Source organism: Gracilinanus agilis, chromosome 3, assembly GCF_016433145.1.
Source record: "Gracilinanus agilis isolate LMUSP501 chromosome 3, AgileGrace, whole genome shotgun sequence".
Classification (NCBI taxonomy): Eukaryota; Metazoa; Chordata; class Mammalia; order Didelphimorphia; family Didelphidae; genus Gracilinanus; species Gracilinanus agilis.
In genome coordinates, this window is record NC_058132.1 from 395,228,272 (window position 1) to 395,246,395 (window position 18,124).

General features: G+C 32.8%; 1 protein-coding gene across 1 annotated transcript in view; it reads right to left on the reverse strand.

The window, feature by feature from the left end:
• CFAP47 (cilia and flagella associated protein 47) overlaps positions 1-18,124 on the reverse strand; it is an 859,036-nt gene that overhangs the window by 290,750 nt on the left and 550,162 nt on the right. Inside the window, exon 51 of the mRNA XM_044669214.1 lies at positions 1,041-1,144. Coding sequence (XP_044525149.1) covers positions 1,041-1,144 — 104 coding nt within the window. The remainder of the gene's footprint in view (positions 1-1,040; positions 1,145-18,124) is intronic.

Here is an 18,124-nt window from a genome sequence, read left to right on the forward strand (position 1 = left end):
GTTAGATAAAGATTAAATGCATAAGCAAAGTTAAATATATGTGTGTGTGTGTGCACGCACATGCGTGTGTGTGTGTTTGTGTGTGTGTGTGTGTGTGTGTGTGTGTGTGTGTATTCTGAGAGATTGAAAGAGGGAGGGATCACTTCTTCTAAGAATTCAGAGAAAGTTTCATAGAGGAAAAGGCACCTGAATTGAGATTTAAAGAAGGAACAGATAAAAATAAAGAGAAAGGAGAAATCCATTCTGGCCTCAGTGGATCATCCAAGGACAAAAGAAAGAAGAACCTCTATCAAGTAAAATCAAAATTATATATTAACATTCTCAATTGTATAAAATGTTATACTTCTATATGATTATTTTAAAAATCACATAGTTATATGAAAAGAGAAGATCAAATATAATTAAAACTTTTTAAACAAATTTAAGTATGTGTCCTTGACTGAAGATTTGGGAAAATGAACATTTTGCTTTGCCCAAAAATTTAAGGGGAAGATTTACCAATGTTTTAATCATCCCTGTATGTTTAATCTATTAATGACAGCTGATATTTAAACACCAAATTTCAGAAAATTCTGCTGAATAAATTTCGTCCTAAATTGCCATGGTTAATGTAGCAAAAAAGATAAAGTCATGCTGAAATATGCATATAGAGCTTACTCCTGATATATATATGTATATATGTACATATATACATATATATACATATGTACATATATACATATATACTTTTAAAAGAAATTATATGAAGACTAGGATTTCACCTAAAACTAAGATAGCTTCAGAAGATTAAATTCAAGACATATAACAAAGAATGTCAGATACTACATGGCACTTCATAGCTAATAGTTCGTTCTGTTTTTTTTTTTTCTTTGCATAAGCAACCGAAGCTTATATTACTGGTTTTAAGAGCAGGATTTTAATAATTTTTCCACAATGATCACTTATCCATGGCCATTTTTTCAAATGTAAAATATAGAGTGTAAAAGTAAAATATCATTTATTTAGAAACGACATTTTTAGGACATTCTAAGGGGACTTACCAAGGTGGCACATGTCACCTCAATTGTTTCTACAGGTGGAGCAGGAAAGGTATTAATTTCTAGGAAAAACCAGACTTTTACATCTGAAACACTTCCTTTGTTATCTGAAAAATAAAATCACAAAATGTTTTTAATAATTTTTCCTAGCATGACTTATCATTATTTGCAATATTTTACATCCTCATTATCTCTGATTATCATGAATTATTCATGTCCATACTATTTCTTTAGTTAGCTACCATAAAGAGTTCTAAGGTCATATGGTGTGTATATGTATATATGTATATATACATATATACATATAAGTTTTGATGAGAAAAAATATAGAAGAGGCAAAGGGGTATCATGGGAGATGTCAAGTCCAGAAAAGAGAGAAGGTAGAGAGGAGTGGGCTAACATTGAATAAAGGTGCAGGAGTATACTGGAGTCAACTCTATTGTAGATAGTACAATAGACTGGGGTTAAATTTTCGATGTGAACATTTACACCTCAGAAATCGGCAAACAACAAATCATATTTTAAGTTGTTGCTCTGCTGATTCTATAGATTTAAGAAAGTGTTAGAGAAAATATTAATAATGAAGATTAAACTCAAAAGTGTGTCCTGCATTTTTTTATTCAGAGAACAGATTGTTAAATTTTTACCATCATATGCTTCAGTGGGGGACACTGAAGTCAATAGACTAACATTTTGCTTAGATCCTGTCCTGTTCAAAGACTAAGAATATCAAAACACCAATTTTAAAGGCCATTTATAAGTTTAACTTGGGCAAAATAATAGAAGGGGAGCTAGGTGACTCATGCGATAGTTACAGAGATTTGGATTTTGAGTCAGGAAGACTTGAATTCAAATTCTGTCTCAGACACTTATGAGCACTTGACAAGTCATTTAATCTTTCTCTGCTTCAGATTCCTCATCCAAATGATGGGGATAATAATAACACTTCATATGGTTGTGCTTTGCAAATGCTAACTTTCCCTATGAATGATATATTATTATAATGTAACTAATTCAATAGAAGACTCTGATTTAACTTATATTCATATAATGATTTTATGCTTGATTTCTACTTCTCCTAAAATTTATGATCTGAACATTGTTGCCCAAAATTAACTCTATTGTTATATTTTTCCATTGGATATTTTAACTTTCTCCAGTTACATGTAGTGACAATTTTTAACATTTTTTTTAGTTTTGAGTCCCAAATTGTCTTCCTTCCTCCCTTTCCTTCCTGAGGAGAGCAATCTGATTTATCTGATTTTGATTTTACATGTCCAATCATGTAAAAAAATCTGTGTTAATCTTTTACTGGAAGAAAATTTAAGCCAAAAAAAATGAAGAAAGTGATATGTACTATGCTTTGGTCTGGATTCTGACTCCATGAATTTTTTTCTCTGGAAGCAGATAACATTTTTATGATGAATCCTTTGATTTTACCTTGGATTACCTCTATTACTGAGAATAGCTAAGTTATTCACAGTTACTTATCAAATAATGATTCCTGTAACTATGGACAATGTTTTCCTGGTTCTGTTCACTTAACTCTACATTAGTTCATGTTCATATTTCTAGGTTTTTATGAAATACTTCTGCTCATCATTTCTTATAACAATCATATTCCATTTCCCTCATATCCAAAAACTTACTATTCCATCCCCCAAAAAATTTATTGCTGTCTATTACCCTCTATCCTCTCTTCCTCCAATTTTATCTTACTTCCTCTACCTTCCTCCTATCCATCCTCAAAAGTCTTGCTTCTAACCACCACCTATTTTTTTCCCTCTCCTCCATCAATCTCCCTCCACACATTCTTATCTCTTTCCCCAACTACTTTCCTATATGGTAAGATATATTTCTATACCCAATTCATTGTGAATTTTCATCCGTCTTTAAGCCAATCTTTACCTCCACTGTTAAAGGCTTTTTCTACCTTTTTTTACTTGGAAAATTTATCCCGTTCTATATCTCCCTTTCCACTTTTCCCTGTGCATTAATTACTCTTTCTCAGTCCTTACTTTGTTTTTGGAGTTTCTCTTAGATATCATTCCATCATATTCAACTCATACACTTGCCTGTTATGTGTAGAGTCCTCTTAACCATCCTAATAATGATAAAGTTCTTAGGAGTTATAAGTATCATCTTTCCATCCTCTTATGTAAGAAGTTTAATCTTATTGAAACTTTTATGTTTTCTCTTTGAATACATCTTTATGCTTTTCCTGAGTCTTTTATTTGAAAGACAGATTGTTTTAGCTCTGGTCTTTCCATCAGAAATTCCTGAACATCCTCATTTTCATTAAATATTTATTTTACTAATATGAAGAATTATACTCAATTTTTCTGGGTAAATTATTACTTTTTGGAGTTCTAACTCATTTGAACTGCCAAATCATATTTAAGGTCTTCCAATATTATAATATAAAAGCTGAGAAGTCTTCTGTTATGCTGACTATGGCTTGATGACATTTGAATTATTTCTTTTTTGACTGCTTGCAATATATTCTTCTTGACCTGGGAATTCTGGAATTTGATTCTGATATCCTAGGAATTTGGATTTTCAGATCTCTTTCAGGATGTGATCAATGTATTCTTTTGATTTCTATCTTAAACTCTATTCCTAGAATATTAGGGCAGTTTTCCTTGATGATTTCTTGAAAGAGGATGTCCAGAGGTTTCCAGGTTAAGATGGAGGCAGAGTAAAAAGCAGCTGCTTAACCTCTCCTAACACACACATATAGGACTCCTCAAGAGGACATAAAAACAAATACAGATGAACACAGGGACATCACAACAGAGGGCAGCCTTGAAGGTACATGGGATCTGGGCATTTCCATTCTATAAGGGGGTGAAACAGCTCTCACTAAAATGGGAGCTGGGCATGCCCCCACACACACACCACCTACAGGGCCCAAGCCAGTGCACAATAATTAAAACAAGTTTGGGGGATACATTAAGTCCTTGGCAGCTACCTGGGATCACCAGGGCCTGCTCCTGAGAACAGCAGGACTTTAAACCCCAAGAGGTTAAGGAACACATGGACTTTGAACACAGACCTTGAATGCAGAGGTAGATGCAAGGTACAGACATGGATCCTGAGCACAAGAGTGGAACTTGGGTGGGGACCCAGAGGACAGGGGTGCATGACTGTGGAAGCAGTGCCCTAAGACTGTTAAAGGAGATTCTGGCAGAGGAACAAGCAAGGGGACCACCAGGAGGCTTGACCCTGAGAACAACTAGACCTGAGACCTCAGGACCTAACAAGCACAGACAGACCCCAGGTGTGAGGTTAGCTGAGAGGGTGCTGGGCTAAAAATGGCAAGCTAGACACAAGAACCCCAGAAGAGAAAGATCAAGAAGAAATCTTTAACACTGGACAACTTTTACACAGAAAAAATCCAGACAAGAGAGGAAACAACAGAGGAGAACAAACAAGTAACTATATCCAAACCTTCCCAAATAACTGAAAACTGGTCACAAGCTCTTGAAGAGTTCAAATCTCACATTATGAAAAAGATGGAAGGTATCAGGCAAGAAAATAAGAATTTAAAAGGCAGAATTTCACAACTGGAAAGCGAGGCTCAGAAATCAAATGAATTGATAACCAAATTGAAGACCAGAAATTACCAAATCTGGAAGCCTTGAAGAAACAAACAGACCAGACAGAAAAGGAAAACCAAAAGATTATACCTGAAAGCCACTCTCTAAAGATAAGAAATGGGTAAGTAGAGGCCAATGATCTCTCAAGACAGCAAGAACAAAGAAAACAAAGTCAAAAGACTGATAAAATAGAAGGAAACATGAGATATCTCACTGAGAAATTGACAGATCAAGAAAACAGGTCTAGAAAAGATAATTTGAGAATCATTGGTCTTTCTGAAAAAGCAGAAATTAATAGAAATTTGGACTCCATACAAAAAGAAATTATTCAGCAAAATTACCCCGAAGTTCTACAACAAGAGGGCAATATAGACATTCAAAGGATCCATAGATCACCCTCTACACTAGACCCTGATAAGACAACCCCAAAGAATACATTAGCCAAATTCAAGATCTTCCAAGTAAAAGAAAAAAATTTACAAGAATCCAGAAAGAGACAATTCACATATTAAGGAGCACCAATCAGGATCACACAGGATCTAGCAGCCTCCACACTACAAGATCACAAGGCTTGGAATATGATATTCAAAAAGGCAAGAGAACTGGGTCTACAACCAAAGATCAGCTCTCCATCAAAACTGACAATATACTTCCAGGGGAAAGTATGGGCATTCAACAATACAGAAGATTTCAAAGAATTTGCACAGAAAAGACCAGGACTAAAAGGAAATTTCAATATCCAGCCACAAAAACCAAACGAAACATGGAAAGGTAAATAAGAAACAGAGGGAAAGAAAGAAAACTCTTATTTTTAAATTTGCCCCTTTAAGGGCTTCAATAAGATCTAATTATTCATATTCCTATATGGAGAAATGTTATGTGTAATTCTCTGTAGTGAACTCTATTCATTATTATAGTATCCACTATTATAGTAATTAGAAGAATTATTCACAAGGAGATGTTGGAGTACTAAATGGTTTAAGATGATATGGGGGTGGATGGGAAAGAGGGGGGTGAACAGTAGATGGCACCAAGAGAAACTTAAATGAATAAGAAAAATATGATATTCTATTACACAGAAGGAGGGCATGGGAAGGGGAGGGGACAAATACTATTATAAGAAAGAGAGGAAGAGAGCATTAAGAGATAATATTTCAACCTTATTCTCAGTGGAATTAATCCTGAGAGGGAAGAGTAGTTATATCCACTGGGACATAGAACTCTATCTAACCCTACTGAAAATGTCAGAAGGGATAAGCCAAGGGAAGATGGGAGTGGGGAGGTAAAAAATGGAGGGGAGGAGAAGGGGGAGTGAATTCATTAGGCATTAAAAATAAAAAGAGGGAAATAATAAGGGAGGGGGTGGAAAGGGTAGTAAATCAAGGGAGGGGACAATGGTTACTGATTTAAAACAAATCACTGGTTTAAAAGGAAATAGTGTAATATGAAAGGGTAGAACTAGAAGAGGACACCAGAATGCTGGGGAGTACACAACTGATAATTATAACTCTGAATGTGAATGGGATGAACTCGTCCATAAAATGGAAGCAAATAGCAGAGTAGATTAGAAACCAAAAGCCTACCATATGTTGTCTACAAGAAACACATCTGAGACAGGTGGGCATACACAGGTTTAACGTAAAGGGCTGGAGCAAAATATTTTCGGCTTAGAATGAGAAAAAAAGGCAGGAGTGAAGATCATGATTTCTGACAAAGCAAAAGTAAAAAATAGATATGATTAAAAAAGACAGGGAAGGTAATTACATCCAGAAAAAATGCAGTATAGATAATGAGGAAATAACAGTGCTCAATATGTATGCACCAAATGGCATAGCATCTAAATTCATAAAAGAGAAAGTGGCAGAGCTCAAGAAGCAAATAGATAGTACAACCATACTAGTTGGAGATCTAAATATTCCTCTTTGAGGTCTAGATAAATCGAACCAAAAAATAAATAAGAAAGAGATAAGAGAGGTGAATGAAGTCCTAAAAAAATTAGATTTAATAGATATGTGAAGAAAAAATAGAGACAAAAAGGAATACGCCTTATTTTCTCCTGCACATAGTACATTCACAAAGATTGACCATGTAATAGGGTATAGAAACATTGCAAACAAATGCAAAAGAGCAGAAATAATAAATGTAACCTTCTCAGATAATAATACAATAAAAATAATAATTGGTAAGGTCACATGGACAGGCAAATCAAAAACTAATTGGAAATTAAATAATATGATTCTCCAAAATCAGTCAGCTAAAGAAGAAATCATCGAAACAATAAACAATTTCATTGAAGAGAATGACAATGATGAGACATCCTTTCAAACTCTGTGGGATGCAGCTAAGGCAGTACTCAGGGGTAAATGTATATCCTTGAGTGCAAATTTTTAACAAATTAGGGAGAGCAGAGGTTAATGAATTGGGCATGCAACTTAAAAAACTAGAAAGCAAGCAAATTAAAAATACTAAAATTAGAAATACTAAAAATCCTAAATTAGAAATACTAAAAATCAAGGGAGAAATTAGTAAATTCTAATGTAAAAGAACTATTGAATTAATAAATAAGACTAGAAGCTAGTATTTTGAAAAAACAGATAAAATAGACAAACTGCTGGTCAATTTAATAAAAAAAGGAAAGAAGAAAACCAAATTAACAGTATCAAAGATGAAAAGGGAGACCTCACTTCTAATGAAGAGGAAATTAAGGCAATCATTAAAAACTATTTTGCCCAATTATATGGCAATAAATATAGCAATATAGGTGATATGGATGAATATTTACAAAAATAAAAATTGCCTAAATTAACAGCAGAAAAATAAAATACCTAAATAATCCCATATCAGAAAAAGAAATTAAAAAATCCATCAAAGAACTCCCTAAGAAAAAATTGCCAGGGCCTGATGGATTCACAAGTGATTTCTATCAGACATTCAAAGAGCAACTAATCCCAATACTATACAAATTATTTGATATGATAAGCAAAGAAGGAGTCCTACCAAATGATATGGTACTGATTCCAAAGCCAGATAGATTAAAAAAGAAATTAACTATAGACCAATTTCCCTAATGAACATAGATGAAAAAATCTTAAATAGAATACTAGCAAAAAGACTCCAGCAAGTGATCAAGAGGATTATCCACCATGATCAGGTGGGATTTATACCAGGAATGCAAGGATGGTTCAACATTAGGAAAACCATCCACATAATTGACCATATCAACAATCTAACAAATAAAAAATCACATGATTATCTCAATAGATGCTGAAAAAGCCTTTGAGAAAATACAGCATCCATTCCTATTGAAAACACTGAAAAGTATAGGAATAGAAGGACCTTTCCTAAAGATAATAAACAATATATACCTAAAACCATCAACAAGCATTATATGCAATGGGGATAAATTAGAAGCCTTCCCAATAAGATCAGGAGTGAAACAAGGATGCCCATTATCACCTCTATTATTTAACATTGTGCTAGAAACACTAGCAGTAGCAATTAGAGGAAAAAAAGAAATTGAAGGCATTAAAATAGGCAAGGAGGAGACTAAGCTATCACTCTTTGCAGATGATATGATGGTCTACTTAAAAAATCCTAGAGAATCAACTAAGAAGCTATTAGAAATAATCAACAACTTTATCAAAGTTGCAGGATACAAAATAAAGGCACATAAATCATCAGCATTTCTATATTTTTCCAACACATTGCAGCAGCAAGATGTAGAAAGAAAAATACCATTTAAAATCACTCTAGACAATATAAAATACTTAGAAATCTATCTACCAAAACAAACACAGGAATTATAGGAACGCAACTACAAAACATTTTCTAAACAATTAAAACTAGATCTAAACAATTGATAAAACATTGTTTGCTCATGGGTAGGATGAGCTAACATAATAAAAATGACCATTCTACACAAATAAATTTATTTATTTAGTGACATACATATTAAACTACCAAAAAACTTCTTTACTGAATTAGAAAAAACTATAACAAAGTTCATTTGGAAGAATAAAAGATCAAGAATATCAAGGGAAATAATGAAAAAAAAAATGTGAAGGAAAGTGGCCTAGCAGTACCAGATATTAAATTATACTATAATGAGATGGTCATCAAAATAATATGGTACTGGCTAAGAGACAGAAGAGAGGATCAGTGGAATAGTCTTTGGGTAACTGACATCAGGAAGAAAGTGTATGATAAACACAAGGAGCCGAACTTTTGGGACAAAAATCCACTATTTGAAAAAAACTGCTTGGAAAATTGGGAAACAATATGGGAGAGATTAGGTTTAGACCAACATCTCACACCCTACACCAAGATAAATTCAGAATGGGTGAATGACTTGAATATAAAAAGGGAAACTATATATAAATTAAGTGAACACAGAATAGTATTCTTGCCGGATCTCTGGGAAAGGAAAGATTTTAAAACCAAGCAAGAGTTAGAGAAAAATTACAAAATGTAAATTAAATGGTTTTGATTATATTAAACTAAAAAGCTTTTGTAGAAACAAAAACAATGTAGTCAAAATCAGAAAGGAAACAACAAATTGGGGAATGGTGAAAAAATTGTGGTATATGCTGGTGATGGAATAGTATTGTCCTCAAACAAATAATAAACTGGAGGAATTCCATGTGAACTGGATAGACCTCCAGGAATTGATGTAAAGTGAAAAGAGCAGAGCCAGAAGAAGATTGTACATGGAGACTGATGCACTGTTGTAAAATCGAATGTAATAGACTTCTGTACTGGCAGTAATACTATGACCCAGGACAATTCTGAGGGATTTTTGGAAAATAATGCTACCCGCATTCAGAGGAAGAACTACAGGAGTGGAAACACAGAAGTAAAACAACTGCTTGAACACATGGGTTGATGCAGACATGATTGAATATGTAGACTCGAAATGACCACAGCAAAGCAACTATCAATAATATATAAATAAGTCTTGATTGATAACACATTTTAAACCCAGTTGAAATGGGTGTTGGCTATGGTGGGAGGGTTAAGGGGAGGTTGAAGAGGAAAGTAAAAACATGAATCATGTAAAAAAAAAAGAAATCAATCAATTAATTAATTAAAAAATAAAGTTAAAAAAAGTTATCAGCATAAAGAGGTAAGCAGGAAAGAGAAAATTTCTGTGATTCAATACGGTTAAACTCCTTACATTCATACATGGAAGGATGATATTTGTAATGCTTAAAATTTTTATCACTAACAGAGCAGTTAGAAGGCATATACATAGACAGAAGGTTCAAGAATAATCTGTTTAGGATGATCTGATGTGCAAAAACCAAATCAAGGGGTAAAAAGAGGATTGCCCTGAGAGATAAGAAAAATGAGAAGTATAATTTTCTTGAGGGTTTTTTTTGTGTGTATGCTTCCTTTATCAAGTTATCAACTTCTTCATGGTTTTTCTGTTTTACTCTCATTTATTTTCCAAATTTTTATTCTACTTCTTCTATCTCACTTTTGAAATCTCTCTTGAACTCCTACAAGAATTATTTTTGGCCTAAATATTGATTCCTATTTTTCTTGGAGCCTTTGGATGGAGCAGTATTAACTTTGTTCACTCCTCCGGAGTTTGTGTTTTGGTGGTCCCTGTTACCAAAGTAACTTTCTATGTAGAATTTATTTTTAGTTATTTGTTCATTCTCTAGCTTTTTTCTTATCTCTTAACTTTAAAAAACAGTTACAGGTCGGTTCCATTCCTGTAGTAAGGTTCTTCAGATTCTTTGCATAGCTGACCTCAGAGTTAAATCTGGGAATCTATCTGCTTTCATTTCTTCCAAGATAATATGATCTAAGAAGAGATGAGTTTAGCACTATCTTCTCCTGTGCTCTGATCTGTGGATAATCAGTCACTCTTCACCAAGTAACTATGACCAATGTCACCTCCATTATTTGGAAGTGTGACCTGTATTCAGGGTCAGTAAAGGGATCCCAGTAATTTCCTTTAAGCCAATAATCTGATCCCTTTACCATTATAAGTGAGAATGCAAGGAACTGTCATAGCTGATACAACTGCTGCAAAACTTGTTTTGGTTTATAAAGGTGGGCCCTGACTTGGCTAATCTGTACCCCATAGTCTCCAGGACACCACAAACCCCTCTTTGTGAATCTTCATTTAAAAAAAATTCATTTTAAAGTATCTTTGTATTATTTCCCAATTTATTTTTTATTTTAATAACTAATATCCACATAAATATTTCCAAGTTATATGATCTAAATTGTCTTCCTCATTTCTTCTCTCCCCCTTCTCAGAGCTACAAGCAAATCAATCAGTGTTATACATGTTTTGTCACACAAAACATATTTCCATATTGTTCATCTTTGTAAGTGAATAATCTTATAAAAACAAACCCCCAAAATAATATACCCAAATAAACAAGTGATAAATCATATGCTTTCTTCTGCATTCCTATTCCAACAGTTCTTTCTCTGGTAGTAAAGAGCATTCTTTTTAATAAGTTCCTCAGAATTGTTCTGGATCATTGCATTGCTATTAGTAGCAAAGTCTATCATATTTGATCATTCCACAGTATTACTGTTACTATGTACAATGTTCTCCTGGTTCTGCTTATTTCACTCTGTTTTGATTCATATAGGTCTTTCCAGCTCTTTCTGAAATCATCCTATTCATCATTCCTTATGGCAAAATAGTGTTACATCACCATTTTTTGCCACAGTTATTTTTAGCCATTCCCTAACTGAGGGATAACCCCTTAGTTTCCAATTCTTCACCACCACAAAAAGAGCAACTATAAACATTTTATACACATAGATCCTTTCCAATTTTTTAATCTCTTTGGGATATAGGCCAAGTAGTTTAACTATCAAAGGATATTTCTAGCCTTTTGTGCGCAATTCCAACTTGCCCTCCAGAATGGTTGGATCACTTATCAACTCCATCAGCAATGCAAATTGTTTTATAATTATAGTTATATAATTCCTGCATTTGTCTTGGCAAATAGATTCAAGAATTTTATATTGTCTAGAGTGATTTTAAATGGAGTTTTTCTTTCTAACTCTTACTGCTGAGCTTTGTTGAAAATATATAGAAATGCTAATGATTTTTGTGGGTTTATTTGTATCTTGCAACTTTTCTAAAGTTTATTATTTCAACTAGTTTTTAGTTGATATTCTAGGATTCTTTATCTATACCATCATATCATGGGCAAAGAGTCAGTGTTTAGTTTGCTCATTGCCTGCTTTAATTCCTACAATTCATTTTTCTTCTCTAGTTGCTAAAGCTAATATTTCTAGCACAAAATTAAATAATACTGTTGATAATGGGCATCCTTGCTTCACTCTTGTTTTCATTGGAAAGCTTCACTCCTATCCCCATTTTAGATGATATTGTTAATGGTTTTAAATAAAGACTACTTATTATTTAAAAGAAATATTCCTATGCTTCCTAGTGTTTTTGTTAATAGGAATGAATGTTGTATTTTGTCAAAGGCTTTTTCTACATCTATTGAAATAATCATGGGATTTCTATTAGTTTTGTTACTGATATGGAAAATTTTGCTGACAGCTGTCCTAATATTAAACAAGCCTTGAATTCATGGTATAAATCCCATCTGGTCATAGCAAATAGCCTTTGTGATATATTGTTAACTTGTCTCTTTCCTCATATTTTATTTAACATTTTCCTTCAATATTCATTGGGGAAATTGATCTGTAATTTTATTTCTCTGTTTTTGGTCTTAAGTAATTGGGCAAAATAGCCCCTAATGATTACTTTAATTTCCTCTTCACAGGAGGTGAAATTACCCTTTTCATTTTTGATACTGGTAATTTTATTCTCTTCTTTCAGTTTTTAAAATAATTAACCAGTGGTTTGTTTTTTCATAGAACCAACTACTAGTGTTTTTTATTAGTCCAAAAGTCCTCTTACATTGTATTTTATTAATTTCTTCTTTACTTTTTTTGGCTATCCAACTTAGACTTTAATTGAGGATTCTTAGTTTGTTCTTTTTCTAGAATATTTAGTTGAACGCCAAATTCATTTATCTGTTTTTTACCTATTTTATTGATATAAGCATTGAGGAATATAAATTTTTCCAAGTACTGCTTTGGTTGTATTCTATAAATTTCAATATGTTATCTCCTCATAGTCATTTTCTTCTTTTAAATAAGTTATTGTTTCTATGATTTGTTTTTTAACCCACTCATTTTTAAGAATTAGATGACTTAGTTTCCAATTCATTTTTAATTTGCCTTACCATGAACCATTATGGATAATAATTTTTATTGCATTATGATTTGAAATACTTGAATTTATTATTTCTGCTCCTCTGCTTTTGGTTGGAAAGGTTTTATGTCCTAGTATATGGTCAATTTTTGTCTATGTACCATGTGCTGCTGTAAAGAACACATATTCCTTTTTATTCCTATTCGATTTTCTCCAGAAATCTATTAAATCTAACTTTTCTAAAATCTTATTCATTTCCTTTATTATTTTCTTATTTATTTGGTTAGATTTATCTAGTTTTGATAAGGGAGGATTATGTTCCCCCACTAGTAGAATTTTAATGTCTATTTCCTCTTTAAGCTCCTTTAGTTTTTCCTTCACAAATCTGAATGCTATACTTTTTGTTTCATATATGTTAACTACTGATATTACTTCATTGTCCATACTGCCTTTTGTCAAGATGTAATTACCTTATTTAACTCTTTTCATTATATCTATTTTTGGTTTAGCTTTATCTGACATCATGTTAGGTACTCTGACTCATATTTTAAAAAAAATCTCAGGTGAAGCCCAAGAGATTCTGCTCTAGTCCCTTACCTTTACTACATGTGGGTCTACCTACATCAATGTGTTTCTTGTAAACAACATATAAGATTCTGGTTTTCAATCCACTCTGCTGTTTCTATTTTTATGGGTGAGTTCATCCCATTTACATTCATACTTATGATTATCATCAGTGTATTTCCCTCCATCTTGTTTTCCTCTGTTAATCCTGCCCTTTCTCCTTTCACTCTTTCCCTCCACACTAGTGTTTTGCTTTTAATAACTTCCCTCATTCCCCCTTTCTTATATTACTCCCTTCCCCAACATCCCCTTCTTTATTCCCCTTCAACTTCTCTATAGGTTAAGATAGGACTCTAAAATACAATGAATCTGGTTGTTCTTCCAACTCTAAGCCAATTCTAATGAGAATCAAGTTTAAGTATCCCATCACCACCTTCATCCTCCCCTCCAGTGTAATACTTTCCCACCTCTCCATGCCTCTTTATGTGATATAATTTACCCCATTTTACTTTTTTCTTCCCATTTTTCTTAGTGCAATCCTATTTTTCACTGCTAGATTATGTTTTTGCATATTGTCCTAAACTGCTTAGTGCCATACCATTGTCTATGTATACTTCTTCTTACTGCTATAATGATAAAAATGTATAAGAGTTACAAATATCATCTTTCCATATAGGAATATAAAAAAAAAATCAACCTTATAAAGGCCCTTAATTTTTTTCCTCTTTTTCTTATTTGCCTTTTTATGTTTCTTCTGAATTTATATTTGTATTTGTATTATTTGTCTTTCCCTTTCTTCAGGAATTCTAGGACATCTTCTATTTTATTAAATGATCATATTTTCCCCTGAAAGAAAATAGTCAATTTTGATGGATAGGTAATTCTTGTTCATAAACCCAATTTTCCTGCCTTCTAGAACATCGTATTTCAGGACTTTTGGTCCTTCTATGAGGAAGCTGCCAGATCCTGTAAAATCCTGACTGAGGCTCCATAAGTAGACTAATTCTTTTGCCAAGACTATAACTGTCCTGGGAGCGTCTGCAAGAACTTGTACTCTGTGGGCATAGCATTTAAGAAAACACAATCTCATCAAGACAACAATGACACATCAGAGAAAGAATCTGTGGAAGTAATATATAATACATAATAATGCTCATAAATCCAATCTAAATATAAAAATGGTCATTCAGAAACTTTTGCCCTTTGTCAGTTTTTACTCATTCCATGAATCCCATTCCCTCAATCCAAATTCTTAGGAGAAATCCTCTTTCTTCTCTGAGTTTTATTGTACCTTATTTATGTCTTTTCAATTAATTTGTCATATTTTAATTTGTATATGGTTATTTGTTTTCATACCTTATCTATATTTCTAGGTAGTAAAGTCTTATAAGGTATGGATCCTGTGTCTCCATTGATTTATTTATGACTCATAATACTTAGAATAGTGGTTCCCCAAGGGAGGTTATTAATAAATGTTTGTTGAATTCAATTATCTATGTTTTAAAGGAGCTAATTTTATCATCCTTTGATAATTTGACAAATTAAACATTTACTAAGCACTAAGTATGTGGAAAACAATGTAGTTCCTGTTCTTTGGGAGCTTAAAATTTTATAGGAACTTTAATAAGTATACATATTAAGTATTCAGTACTGCTATAATCTCTGAATTTGGTCCAACCCAAATGATATATGCAGAAATAGGATTGTTTTACAGTAACTAATAAGGGGCAACCCTTTTGATGCTCACAAGCAAACTTCAGGTCTTTGTCAAGCTAAAGCGTCATATTTATTGTATATCCTCTAGTACACTGGGAGCTGAGAACAGAGAAAAAATAGTCCATACAACCCCCATATCTACATTTCTGTCCAACATGGCCTCTGCTTCAGGCTGGTAGTTGAGACTTGCCCAACTTGCTAATGCTGCCAAGGAGGTGGCCACTATTTTTTGTACTATTTAGGTATTCCTTAACTATTCAAACTACATTAAATTGTGCTTTAAAATTTGGGTTTCTATCTTTTTTTTAATTAGTTGTGGACACAGTTTTTTAATATTGTACCCATAATATTTTTCCTCATGAGCTCTTTGGATTTTATTATATGATCTGGCATAGCAGGGTACTTTTGGAGACCATGTGTTAAGTTATAGCAAAACTATTTGTATTATATAAGAAGAATGTGCTAATGGCAAATATGATAAGAGGAATATCATTTTGAGCAAGGAGAAAAAAAGGAAACCTCTATGTGGAAGATGGTATTTGCCAGAAGAATGAATTTCTAAATTCTCAGCCTAGCATTTTCAGAATAAACTGATGTTTTTAGGATGACTCATATACTGAGATTTGTGAATTGGGAAGATTATTTTTGAATTAATCTGAAAGATGGGTACAGAAGGCAAAAAGAACTAATAAGGAAATAATTAGAATATATTCTAGCCAGAGGATATGAGAATCTGAACCAAATTAACTACCATAGTATAAGTGGGAAAGAGGGCACAGAAGTAGCATATTGCCAAGATGTAATTAAAGGAACTTGGCAATTGATCATGAGAGAAGGATTATAACCAAAAATGACTCCCAGGTTTCAAGACTCAATGACTAAGAATATGTTGATATCATCCATGTAATTGGAGAAATAGGGAGAGAACAGATTTAAGTGGGAAAGAGATTTATTAGTCATAGTTGCACAAAGAAACTACATAAGAAGAAGGTTCTCTGTAGTTCTTGTTTTTGGAAATATATCTTAAAAATAAATCCTGATTCTGAAAAATGAAAGTTCCTCCACTAAAAATTTGAAAGTCATCATTCTACACAAGATTATGTTATATGGCTATTATATTCCTTCTAAGCACAGATTTCCATTCAAAATACTTAGAGAAGCAGTTTTCTTTAAAGCAAAAAATGATGAAATTAAGTAAGAATAATATGTCAAAACTGAAGGGAAAGTCTGCTATTTTATAACACGGTTTCAAAGAATAGACCTTAGGACCAAGTAGTTTTATTCTTCACAAAGACATCTCATGACCCATAGCTTCAACCTCTAATGAAAAAGTGATAAGATTAGAGAATTCACATAAAAGAAAGTGGCATAAACCCATACGAAATACCCTCTCAGAAAAGACTCTAAGTTACATGGTAGAAACACTTTGAAATGTCTTCATCTACATTTAAAAAATTAAATTTGGTAAGGATAGATGAACACAAACTTAAACATTTCAGAAACAGAAATGTAGAAGAACATCCCCAAAGAAGACAAAATCAATATGAAAAACCCAGAGATTTATCTCCCATACAAAAAGTGCGAGAAAATGACAGAGAAAATTATCTCATATATAACAAAGCATTTACTTTTGTGCTGGCAAAGAACTAGAAGCAAAATAAGTGCCAGTTCATTGGTGCAAGGCTAAATCACTTTTAATCAATAAGTGAAATGAAATGAAATGTTGTTGAATTATAGGAAATAACAAATATGAAAAAATCAAAGAGGTAGAAGAGATAAACTGAACTGATACAGTTATCAGAATAAGAAAAAGCATGATGAAATATAATAATTTAATAAGAATAAAATAGAAGTGATTGTTGCTTAATTATAATGGCTATGCTTAGACCTGGAGACAAGTTTAAAGAATTCATCTCTCTCCAATGAAGTGGGGGTAGGGAATGGAGATTTTGGAAATGAAATAATATATATTCTGTCAAATGTTATAAACATATTTGTTTGACTGACCTGCTTTCCAACAGCACCACCATCAAAAAAAATCATTGGCATTATTTTGGAAATTGGAAATTGATGTGACATTAAAATAAAAGGCGTGACTTCTTTTTTTCAGTTCAAGGAGGAAATCAAATCACTATGTACTATGTAAAGACAAATTCTGAAAGTTGAAAAAAAGTCTTCTGTTATTTCCTGAATACTTCTGCTGTTTTTCATTGTTTAAAATATACTTATTGATGTAGTGTTAGGTTAGCCATGAAAATGATAGGGTAGCAAGGGGACATTGAGAAGAAAAGGAAAAATAAGATGGTCATAAGATTTGTACACTAAGCCAAATGAGATTTAAACAATGTGGTCACAAACACAGGCCATTCTGAAAGCAATATATTGCTTTCTCACTATGTTTTTTTCATGGAAACTAGTTAATTTGGGAGCATTTAAATGTTGGGTTTAAAAAAATTAATCAAGTTGTTTACAGGTTGGTTCTTACTCTTAGAATAGTGGGTGTTGAAAGAATCCAAGGGGAAGGAATAATGAAGTAGAATCAATGAGAAATTTATGTTGTAGATAGAATATTTGTCCTCCAAATTCTTGATATTTGCAAGAAGGCATTCACTACAAACCTCCAGTGAATCCTGTAACATGGAAATACTTTAATATAGAAGCACTCAAACTTTTAAAAGTGACATTTAAGGGAAAATAGTAATATTCTTCTTGGGTTCCTTGCTAACAACAGAAAATCCAATTAGATATGCCATATGCCTGACACAGTAAGGTAACTCTGGTGCTCTGTGTAGTAAAAGCTAATACCAAAGTGTCAGAACATTCTTTCTTGTTTAAAAAAAGTGTTCTCTTCAGAAGGGTTCCAAATTAGAAAAAAAAAAAAGAACTCAGTGAGGAAGGGAGGAAGGATAAAAGGAAAGAAGAGAGGAAGGAAAAAGAAAAGAAGGAAAGGAAGGAAGGAAGGAAAGGAAGGAAGGAAGGGAAGGAAGGAAGGAAGGGAAGGAAGG